Below are 11,584 nucleotides of genomic sequence, written 5' to 3' on the forward strand. Positions count from 1 at the left end.
TTGGGTGAGGCCAGTGGAATGCCCTCAGGCACATGGCAGGCCCTCCCCCTCCCCCTGGAAACACCTCTGCTCCACTGCCCCTTCCTTCCTTGACCTCCTCTCCTTCACGCTCAGAAACCCCATTTATGTCAGAACATCCACTCGTCACGTTCATGTTCGTTCGCACGGACGCGCATGAGCCTTTACGCCGTGCAAAGCACTCTTAACTCATTTCCTCATTGACCGTCCAAGGAGCCAGTGAGGAGGGTACCACTGCTGTCCCCATTTCACAGATGATAAAACTAAGGGCAGAGAAATTAGGAGACCAGCAGGGTCCTTCCATGAAAGCGGTGGAGCTGGATTCGACCCTGAGCAGCTGACGTGGGGAACGGAACTGGGTCTCAGTCCTGGCCCTGCCCGTGGGGTGCCGCGGGAGTAAGCACACAGTAGGGCAGGCTGTGCACCTCACAGTTCCAGCACCACCTGCCCCCCTGCAGCACACCCGGTGTTTGTTTCAGGGGACACACATCCACATCCTGGCCACAGCCTTGCTGCACGGAGGACGAGGGGGTCTCTGGTTTTATTCTCTTACCGGATTGCTCAAAACTCTCACCTAAACCTAGCAGGAGGCCACTTTCTCAGCTGCTGGAGGCCTGCCTGGTGTGTGGAGTCCCAGACAGGAATCGGGGGGACCCAGGGCAGCTCGCTGCACCTCGCTGAGTTTATTCTTAGAAAGGGCCCTGCTAAAATACCGACACAATGTGTACATAAGGCTTCATGAGCCAGGAGAACTGGCACCAGGGTGCCCTGGACCCTGGTAAATCCTGGTGGCTTCTCTCCCTCCGGCAGGACCCAGGGGTTCGCTCAGCTGGCTGCCCGCCCACTCCTTTGCCTAGTCTGCAGGAACCCAGGCCTCCGAGAGGCCAAGGGACCCTCTGCTTGGCCTCAGTTTCCCCAGAGCTCCCAGTAGCTGGTATGAGCTGGTGGACAGCAGCGGGCGCATGTCAGGCAGAGCACACAAAACCAGGGGTGGAGCTGGGCACCCTCAGGTTCCAGCTCACCCAGCATGACGCTCAGTCTGGCTGTGTCAGGGCAGCTCTGCTCAGCCCCAAGGGGCTGGGTGTCTCCTCCAGGCTCCTCACACATGGATTTGGAGGCGAGGATGGGGAACTGGCTTTGGGCCGGGTGGGGTGGGGCTGCAGGGGCTTCAGAGGCCACGGAGGGTTCCCCGCCAGGCTGGCGAGGTGATGAGCCATACCCTTCCGATGACACACACACAGCGACACGGCCACTGACCACAGACAGCCACACACTGCCGGGCACTCATCGCGAAGCCCAGCCTTCCACTGGACACCCTCCATACCAGAGCCCGAGCCAGGACCTGACCTGAACTCATCACCACGCCTCTCCAATCAGCTCCTCCAGGGCACCCCATCCACCTGCCCTGGCACTGCCCCCTACCTCCACCCCCGTCAGTCCTGAGGTCCTACTGTCCCCGGAGCCTGCCCCCTCCCCCCACGCAGGGCACTGGCATCTGACTGCTGGTGTATCCATCGTATACACCTGTTATCCACAAACCTTCCTTGGCCCCCACCCCGCCTGAAAGATGGGTCACCCTTAGAGCTCCTCCATCTGCACCCACCTACACTCAGCATTTCCCACCATGCTCCTCTGCACAGGGTCTTTGTGCCCACCCCTCCATGCTTGCTAGATGCCACCTCCTCCAGGAGCCCTCCCTGATTTATCGTTCAGCTGGGTTGTCATCTGTTCCTCACAACATGGGGTTGGGGGTTCCTCGGGGATCTGCTAGGGGTGGTGACAGTGGGCAGGAAGCAGAGGCCAGAGCGCACCACGCCTGTAGGCGGCATCCGAAGTCTGCTTGGTCCCCAAGGCCATGGGAGCCACGGCTGGGCTTTCGGAGGAAGGGAGAGCTGAGTCTCATGCAGAGGTGCAGGGGCAGGCCGACCCCGGGGGGTGCCTCGGGATCCCAGCTGCACCTCCAGGCCGGCGTGTGGAGCCCAAAGGGAAAGCAGAGGGTGAGGGTGCTTCCTCGGCCGAGCCCTGGCTGGGGGGCAGCTGCGCAGCGCCCCGGGCCTTCGGCTGCTCTCTGGCTGGACTCCTGGCGCCCAGTGGCCCTGGCGCCGGCAGCGCAGCAAGGGCCAGAGGCTGCAGCTCGGCCCTGCTGCTGGGCGGGGAGGGAGAGGAGCAGGGGAGGCGTCATCTCGCCCGATTTGCTAAGAGGATTAAAAATCAAAAGCCAACCCAATCTCTAAGTAAATAAAGCTCAGCCGTGGTAGGAACCTGCTCCGGGTTGCACAATAAACGCTGACTATTAAATGCCACGTTGTAAACGGCCCGGGGCTCTGCGTCCCGCACGCGCTGCGCGCCCACGGGCCTGTCGGTCTGCAGCTGAGGCGGAGCAGCTGCGGTGTCGCAGGCTCTGGGGTGGACCTGGAAGCTCTTCCCATGCAGACCCTCTGAACACCTTCGTCCCGTTTTTACTGTCCCATTCCAGAGCTCTGCATCCACGCCGCGCAGCAGCGCTGTCTCCCCCGAGAAGTGGTGAGCCCCCTGCCACTGGGGGTGTGCGAGGGTGGTGGAAAGGGTTGTAGGAGATTCACACATCACACGGCGGCCCACAGCACCTACTGTGCGCCAGGCACAGCAGGCAATAAACAGACCAGGCCCCTCCCCTGGGAGGCTCAGTCTGGTGAAGAGGGAGAGAAAACACTGTCAAAAGGTGGCGTGAGGGCCCTGGCTGTTTTGGCTCATTGGTTAGAGTGTCAGCTCTCGAACTAAAGGGTCCTGGATTCAATTCCAGCCACGGGCACCGTAACTCAGCTGCAGGCTTGATCCCCGGCCCCAGTTGGGGCTCGTGTGGGAGGCAACCAATCGGTGTGTCTCTCTCTCCCCTCCACTCTCTCTGAAAAGCAATGAAAAAAATATTCTGGGATGAAGATTAAAATAAAAAAGGTGGTGTGAGGGTCTAGAGAGGACCCCAGGGTGCACTCATGGGGTTACTAGGCACCGTGGTCAGGGAAGGCAGCCCGGGGGCCCCGTGAGGGTGAAGGAATGGGAATTTGGGGCAGCGGGCACAGCATGTGCAAGGGTCCTGAGGTGGGAAGGACCCAGCCTGGCTGGAGCACCGGGGATGAGACAACATTCAGGGTGGGAGGGGCCCGGTGGCACGGGCACTTGTGCGTCAGGGTAAGTGTTGGGGAGCTGTCGAGGGGGTCCTGCTGGTGACGGGTGAGGCACGTTCAGCAAGGTTATCCCGGATGCTGTGTGCAGAAGTGATTAGAGGGGGCAGGAGGAGGTGGGGATGAAGGTGGAGGCCAGTGTTGCCAGGGAAAGTAGGAGGGATGGCGGGCTGGGGGGTGTTCAAGGTCGAGCTAAAGACTCATCGTGGATGCGAGCCGAGTGCCAAGCGGAGGAGCAAAGGTGACAAAGGCTCCTTGCCTTTGCCTCAGAGACTGGTCCTTCCTATGCCATAGACATGCCCACGGAGTCAGGGAGAGGGTGAGTCCTCGTGGTTGAGGACATGGCCAGTTGGGACATAGGACTCCAGCTCAGAAGAGACACAGGGGCTGGAGACAGGACCTGAGTCACCAGCACCTAGCTGTTTGAGGACAGGCTGGGTGAGGACAGAGCTGGCAGGGTTTTGGTGCGGAAAAGCTAGGGATGGGCGGAGCCTCACCCGGCAACCCCTAGCCAGGCCCTCAGAGGGCAGGGAGGGGGACACTCCCGGTGACCCTCTGTGGAAGCCAAGCAGAATGGAGCTACAGACCCAGGCCCGACCCTGACTCTGGGCCTCAGGACCCCACTGTCCCCCAGCTGCAGAAGGAAGCCCGGGACCCCGGGCAGTGTGGATTTCAAAGCCTGCCAGACCGGAAGCCAGGCCTGGCTTGGTCACTTCCTGTCCCACTGACCCCAGACAAGTTGAGTCACTCACCCTCTCCCTGACTCCGTGGGCATGTCTATGGCATAGGAAGGACCAGTCTCGGAGGCAAGTGAGACAAGGCCGGCGAGAGACCTGGCCGCGAGGACTCCAGGGAAACCTGAGAGGTGGCGCCCGTCGGCGCTCACAGGCCCCTGGACCTGTCAGGCCCCCTGCGGCGAGGCCTCCCCTCGCTCTCTGGCCCCAGCGAGACCGTCGGCCTCAGCTTTGCCACTGTCCCTCCTCCCACCCTCTGTCTGGAGCCCCCACTCACCTCCCACAGCTCAGCACAGGAGCACCCCTGACCGTGCAGGTGAAACAGCTGGCGGATGCAGCGGTGGTCACAGGAGCACTAGTGCACGAATACCTAACGCCTGCTGAAGCAGAGTCCCCCGTGCGTGCTGCGGTCACCCCACTTTACAGACAAGGAAGCTGCGTCTAAGGAATGTGTCTAAGGCCGTTACTGAGTAGGAGGCACCCCGGGGTGACCCTGCTTCTCATGTCCCCACTGAGCCACCTCCGGACCTGTCTGTGGTCATCCGGTTAGCTCCCTCTTGCCACCTTCCCATGTGTCTTCCCCGCCCTCTAAGTTTCCCGAGGGCACAGACAGGGTCTGCCTCATTGAGGTGCCCTTGTCACCAGCCCAGGGCCAGCCTGACACACAGAGAAGGGGCTTCACAAATGTAGACACAGCCAGTCAAGAATGATGCCTTCAAAATGCGAGACCACCTCAACTCCCCGCCCGCCCGGGCCCTGGACTCTTACTTTAATAGTGTCCACCGCATGGGGGCTCAGGGTGTGGGAGGGGCCCTCATGGACACAACCAAGCTGCCGTGGGCAGGCGCCCACCCTGAGGCCTCCACCTCTTGGATCCGTCAGCACAGCCTCAGGTGAGCCTGCCAGTAACAAGCCCCAGAGCAGACAGGCCACCCACGAGGGGGCAGCGGGCACCCATTAAATGGCAGCACCCATCTCTGAGATATCCAGGGTCACCATGCTCTCACCCCCTGACCTGGGCACCACCTAAACCCATCTGGCACATCACCCTCGCTGCCTTAGTGCCCTGCAATGACTCTCCAAACAATCCCAGTTAATCTCGGTTGATGCTTCCCAGACTGGGCACCCTGGAACCCTGGAGTGGTTCCGCACTGTCCCACTGCAGGGACAGTGTTCACATTCCCAAACTTTTTGGGCCTTGGGAACCTTATTTTCACGATACCAGACATTTGGGGAAGCCTGGCCTATGGGATGAAGTCTAAGCTGTCGGCACGATGCTGTGGCCACTGGTCATCCCATCCCTGCCAGCCTGCCCAGCTGGGTGTCACACACGGGCATACACACACACACTCATGCACATACAAAGGCACACACATGCACATATGCAAACACAACACGCGCACATGCACAACACACATCCCCTACGCACCAGCTGCCCGGGATTATTTGCCCTCCCCACGCGCTCAGCACACACAGCCAACCTCCCCCAGCTGGTTCACGGGGTCCCCTCTTCCCAGACAGCCTCTCCCTCTGGCTACTTGGAGGGCATGTCCTCAGCTGAGGTGTCCCTCATCCCTGAAGGCTCCCTGGCACCGAGGCAGCCTTGCTCGTGGTGGTCTCCTCCTCAAGCCCCAGGCTGAGGGCCCACACAGGCCTGATCCCTGAACTCAGGGCCCAACATAGGGCACCTGTGAGTACCTGTTTACCCACTGCCACTGGAGCCCGCCTTTCTAAGCGGTGCCCTAAACAAATAAGGGGGACAGCGGGACTTTCTAGCATTTTCTTCCATGCACAGGGTCAACTCGCGTGGCAAGAAGCAATCCAGGGCCAAGCCCAGGTCAGGGGAGGCTGTTCTGGGGTTTGAAGGGCCTGAGAAATCCCCTACCCCAGCCTCTCCTCACAGAGCCCCACCGAGCGAACCCCACGCAGTCCAGACCCACGGGCTCGCTCACCATTCCCAAGCGGCCCTCTCTAGACACGCATTTTAAGTGCAGCTAAAAAGAAACAAAACACTGAACGTGGCTCAAGAGGCACCAGACTTCAGATTTAAGGCCAGAAGAGACGACTTTGCACCCGACTCCCTGACAGCAGGGATCCGCCAGCCGTGGGAAATGAGATACAAGAGGAGGGGAGGCCCCGAGGCGGGGGTCAGGAGAGCAGCGGGGGTCACTTCTTATTTCCCTGACCTTGGCAGTTTAACCTCTCTGGGCCTCAGTTTCCCCACCTGGAAAACCAGAGGGCTGGCTCGATGATTTCCAAGGGGCCTTCCAGTGGTGACCAGGGGCTGTGGACGTTGAGGCCCCTCCCTAGCTCTGGGCCTCAGTTTCCCCAGGAGAAGACTCCGCACCCCCTCCTTCCCCCCCCCCGCCCCCGCCCGTCTGCCCCAGCCCCGAGCACTTACCCAATGGGCAGGCCCCCTTCTGCAGCTGGCGCACGGGCGCGCCCGAGAGCTGCAGCGCGCGCCGGCTGGCGGCCTGCAGCGCGCACACGTTGGCGTAGGTGTGCCCGTCGGTGCCGCAGACGGCGTGCGCCCCGCGGCAGCGGCACAGGCCGCGCGCGCACTCCAGGCTCTCGCCGCACGGCGCGTCCAGGGCGCTGCCGCAGGGCTCGCCCTCGCCCGCCGCGCACACCAGGCAGCAGTTGCACAGGTCGGGCACGTAGCCGCCGGGGCAGCGCGGGCTCGGGCACCGCGACACGTCGCAGCGCGCGGGGCACGGGGCGGCCGGGGGCTCGCGGGCGGCGGCCAGCGCGGCCAGGGCGGCCAGGAGCAGCGCGCGCGCCCGCATGGCGCCGGGGCGCGGGGGCGCGGGGGCAGCGGGGCGCGGGGGCAGCGGGGCGCGGGGGCGCGGGGCGCGGGGGCAGCGGGGCGCCGGCGGCGGGTTCGGGGACGGGCGCGCGGCCACGTGCGCCGGCGGCTCAGGCGGGCGGGTGCCGGGACCGCAGGGGCATGACCGGGCCTGAGGACAGCACAGGCGCCCGTCCCTCTGGGCCGACAGTCCGCGGGCGGCCGGCCCGACCGCATTTAAAGGCCAGGCCGGCCCGCCCCCGCTGGAAGGGGCGGCCGGGCCTCTCCGCCGGCCCCGCCCCAGCCCCAGCTGGCCCCCGCCCGGCCTTCCCCGCCTGGACCCACCCAGCGGCGGCAGGACCGGGCCTGCCTGATGGGAACCCCTGCGATGGGCATGCTGGTGGCCTGGAGGGGTGCGAGCCCTGGGCAGCGGGAGCCACCATGGTGCGGGTCTCAGGCGCCCCGAAGTCCCTGCCAAGGACATGCCCATGCCCAGGGCTCCAGGGACCTGAGCGGCTCCCCCTCCCCTTGCACAGACCCTTCAGCTCCTCCCCCTGCCCCCCAGGCCTCCTCAGCACGGGGCCAGGACACGCACCTCAGTGGCTGGAGGGATGTGCCTCTGGCCCCCACCTCCATCAGGGACAAACCCTCGGGAAGCTCCTGCCCTGTGTCCTGACTCCCTGGGTCTTTTGAGCCCGGAGGAGTTGCTCTCCCAGGCTCTGGTCCGTCAGGGTCCACAGCTCCGGGCCTCCGGGCCGTCTCATAGGACTGTGGGGAGCCCCACGGAGCAGATGGTGGGGTGCATGTTGGCTAGTGCTTTATGCCTGGCACACAGCCCGCGAGAACTGGGAGCTGTTCCATTGCCCTTATTATTCCGAAGTCTCTGAAGGGCCACTTCAGGCCCAGTGCCCTGCCCTGGAGGGCCCCAGCCTGGTGACAGGGATGTGAAGCCACTGTGATGAGGGCTGTGGGGCGAGAGGAGAGGGCACAACCCCGTGGAAGGGGAGTAGGGTTTGGACGCGGTGACGGGAACCAGGGCTGGCGGAGGACAGACCAGGAGCTGGCCACCACCTGCTCACCTCCTGCTCAAAGGCTCCAGAGGCAAAAGTCAGTCAGAGCAGACCCTCATTCAGCTGAGAAGATGGGTACACACACCCGGAGCTGGGGCCTCCCCCTTTCTGTCCCGAGCTCCTTGGCCTCCTGGTGAAGTCTGAGGAGCTCGGCTCAGGTGATGTGGTTTAAATGCATGAAACGAACTGCACAGCAGTACCAGGGAAATGATGCAATTGAGGTGCACTTAGTACAACAAGTAAACCCACGATGCTCACCTGGGCTTCGTTAAAGACAACCCCTGGCCGGCAGTGGGATAGCGGCAGGACTTCCAAGCGGGGAGCAGAAGGCAGTTGGAGGCGCTGAGCAACCACAGTGTGGTGTGAAAACACCTGTGCCTGCCCTCGGTGACAGGGTCACAGGTGCACCGTGGCTCAGACCTCTTCGCCACTGAAGGCAGTGCTGAGTGTGAGGCGGGGTGTTGGTGAGAGTAAAGATGTTTGTTCACATCCAAGTTATGGGCGCACGTTAGGAACCTCTGCTCAGAGGGGGAAGAGGGAGCGGGGGGTGGGATCTGGGGGAAGGAGGAGTGGGCCTCCTACCCCTGAGGGCCCCGGGGTCCTTGGAGGTCGGGGCATGCCTTGCCGAGGTGTGCTGGAGGCCCGGCGTGAGTACCCATGGATACGCGGGAGGCAGTGGCTGTGAGCCTGGCGAGGAAGGGGAACAGGTAGCTGGGTGTGAAGGGGGCCGGGCTTCCCCTTCGATGAAGGGCAACAGGACACGCATTTCAGCATTGAAAACCTGGAAGTGCATTTTGCTTTGAAGGTGTGGAGTCTTAGGCCTTTCTTTGGAATAACCCTAAATTCTGGGGGGTGGGGATTCCAGGCAGGGCTGGGCCAGGCCTCTCGCACCCCCAGCCAGGCTCCTGGTTTGAGTCTCCTGCAGGGCAGACTCAGGCCTGCAGAGCAGAGGGACTGGCCCACAGGTCCAGGAATCCGTGGGGGGCTTGATGACCCAGAGCCGGCTCCTGGAGGGGGCACATGGTGCAACAAGACACCCGTTGCTCAGGGCAACGCTTTTGCTCGCCTGGATCCTCCAGTGCCCAGGAAAGCGGAGGCCCGAGCAGGGTCAAGAGCTCACGTTTCTTCTAAACCTTTCTTGCACAGATGGGGAAACTGAGTCTCTGAGAGGCCAGGACTGGCTGGGGCCGCACACCAGAGCCCTCTGAGGCTGCCCGGGTGCTCTGCGTGCATTATTGGACTCAATATTCATGCCCCCTGGGAGGTGGGTGCTATACTCCTTAGAAGAAGGTTCTGGAAGGTGAAGGCCACCGCACGAGGCAGGCTGGGGCTCAGACCCATGTCTTTCTGCCATCAAGTCCAAGCTCTTCCCTCCAGCCCACACTGCCCCCAACGGTCACTCCATTTGCTCTTTACCACGGCCTTGCAAAGGGGATATGTATTCTTCGTACGGATGGGGAAACTGAGGCCTGAGTGAAAGGACACATAGTAGCTTTCCTTTCCCAGCTGGAGGCCTGGCACAGTCCCCGGGAGTCGCCTTTGTTCTTCCCGGACACGTGGCTGGGCTCACAGAGGCTGCAGCAAGCGTGGGCTGGACGGGGGCCAGGAGTGTTCTGTGCACTCGAAAGGGAATCGGGTTCCAGAATCGGGGCGGCTGCGGGATTAGGAGGGAGCAGCGCCCCCTGCTGCTCCGGCTCCCTCCTGCCTCTGGCTCAGCAAACCAGGCTTCGCCTCTGCCGCGCAGAGGACCCCTTACCCTGGGATCCGCACCTGTCCCAGAGCCTGCGCCTCCTGCCAGCGAGGAGCCGGGAACCCAGCGGCGCCCAGGTGATGCCAGCCAGGTGGCATCCTCCTGCCGTCAGGGCGCACCGGGAGCGCGGCTTCTGCTGGGCGTCCAGGCACAGTGCCGGCCCTCCCCCATGCGACCCAGCCCGTTCCCCAGCAAGTGCGGGAGGCCTGTCTCACCTGCACACTTACCATTCCCCTGTTTATAGTCACTCCCCTGTGTCCCCACCCGAACATTTAAAGAGGAGGGGAGAGAAACAGAGCAGAGCTGAATGGAGTGGTGGGAACATGGGGGAAGCCAGAGGGGAGGGTAATAGGCACATTCTTGCCCCGGCTGGTGTGGCTCAGTTGGTTGAGAATCATCCCAGTCATCCAGAGGTCACGGGTTCGATTCCTGGTCAGGACACATACCCAGGTTTCGGGCTCGATCCCCAGCAAGGAGCATACAGGAGGCAGCTGATTGATGTTTCTCTCCCTCTCCCTCCTCTCTAAAATCAATAAAAATATATATTGAAAAATATTCCCTCTCTTTTCAAACTTACATTATAACAATTTTAATGTCTTTTTTTTTTTTTTTTTAATCTTCACCCAAGGATATATTTTTTCCATTGCTTTTCAGAGCGGAACGGGGAGAGAGAGAGAAAGAGAAACATCAGTTGGTTGCCTCCTGCACATGCTCCGACCAGGGGCCAGAGATCAAGCCTACAACCAAGGTACGTGCCCCCTTGGTTAGAATCGAACCCAGGACCCTTCCATCTGTGGGCCGACACTCTAACCACTGAGAAAAACTGGCTAGGGCACAATTTTAATGTCTTGAAAGTGAGCCTTTCAATCCCAGAAATCAACATAATTTCGAATAATAGGCCATTGTGTGTAGTTTAGTCTAATTTGTATGGTAAATAGTTTACAATAACTGGACTCACAAGAACAGTTTAAAGTGATTGTAGAGATTTCAAAGCATCGTTTAAAAAAATACACATTCTTGTCACAAGATGCTGCCTTTTAGTCTGTGCCCATAAATTTCTCTCTGAGGCTCCTGGCAGCCAGGGCAGAGAGGGAAACATGAGGCCCAGGTGATGAAAACAAGCCTCCCCCAGCAGCACCCCCACCTCTGCATGGAGCTGGACAGCACAGGACTGCACCCTGGGCCTCAGGTCACACTCTCCAAACTCTGGGCAGGCTCTGCCCTTCGACCTCCTTTCCAGGCCGGGGTTCATGAGGTCACAGCTTGCTTCACTTCGGGGACCTTCAAGACCATCCCCAGCCACACCTTGGTCTGAGATAAGACACATCGTCTGACATTAGCGGATGACTCAGAGGGTGGGCCTGGCTTAGGGTCGGGGTGGGAGGGGTGGTGACTGGGACACACTCTGTCTGCAGCCCTCCCCTTGGCGCTCACCACGCCGAGAGGGGACGTGCCTCCTTACCCCTGCCCTGCCCAGGCCCTGGCCTGCAGGAGAGGGAAGGTGAGTGAGTGCAGCAGCAGCTGGCGGGCATCCCTGCTCTTGGGACCCCTGTGAAGTAGGTGCTGTCCCGACCCCCACTTTGCAGGTGAGGCAGCCCAGGCACAGAGAGGTGGAGTGACATGCCCAAGGTCCCAGCCCAGGACTGGACCCTTCCTGAAGTCCGAGGCTCAATGTCTGGAGAGCTTGGAAGTGTGCAGGGGCCATGCAGGGGCCATGAGGCAAGGACCTGGGGGCGACTGCCAGGAACTGGTTGGCCCCCAGCTGACAGCCTGCAGGAAAATGGGACCTCAGCCCAGCTAATGTGGCTCAGTGGTTGAGAGTCGGCCCATGCTCCAAGAAGTCATCGGTTTCATTCCAGGTCAAGGCACATGCCCAGGTTGTGGGCTTGATCCCCAGTAGGGGGCATGCAGGAGGCAGCCGATCGATGATGTTTCTCTATCATCGATGTTTCTCTCTCCCCCTCTCCCTCTCTCTCTAAAAATCAATAAAATCATATTTTTTTTAAAAAAAGAAAAGAAAACAGGTCTTCAGTCTTACCACCGAAAGGAAACGAGTTCTGCCAAAC

General features: G+C 61.3%; 1 protein-coding gene across 2 annotated transcripts in view; it reads right to left on the reverse strand.

Moving 5' to 3' along the window:
• The window catches only part of HTRA3 (HtrA serine peptidase 3), a gene marked incomplete at its 5' end in the record, with an annotated part of 28,411 nt that extends 21,712 nt beyond the window's left edge, over positions 1-6,699 (reverse strand). For both annotated transcript variants that reach the window (XM_081115528.1, XM_081115529.1), the window contains one exon: positions 6,315-6,699. In XM_081115528.1, the coding sequence (XP_080971654.1) occupies positions 6,315-6,699 (385 nt within the window). The remainder of the gene's footprint in view (positions 1-6,314) is intronic.
• Positions 6,700-11,584: the final 4,885 nt, after the last annotated feature.

Source organism: Miniopterus schreibersii (assembly GCF_964146895.1).
Source record: "Miniopterus schreibersii genome assembly, chromosome: 1".
Classification (NCBI taxonomy): Eukaryota; Metazoa; Chordata; class Mammalia; order Chiroptera; family Miniopteridae; genus Miniopterus; species Miniopterus schreibersii.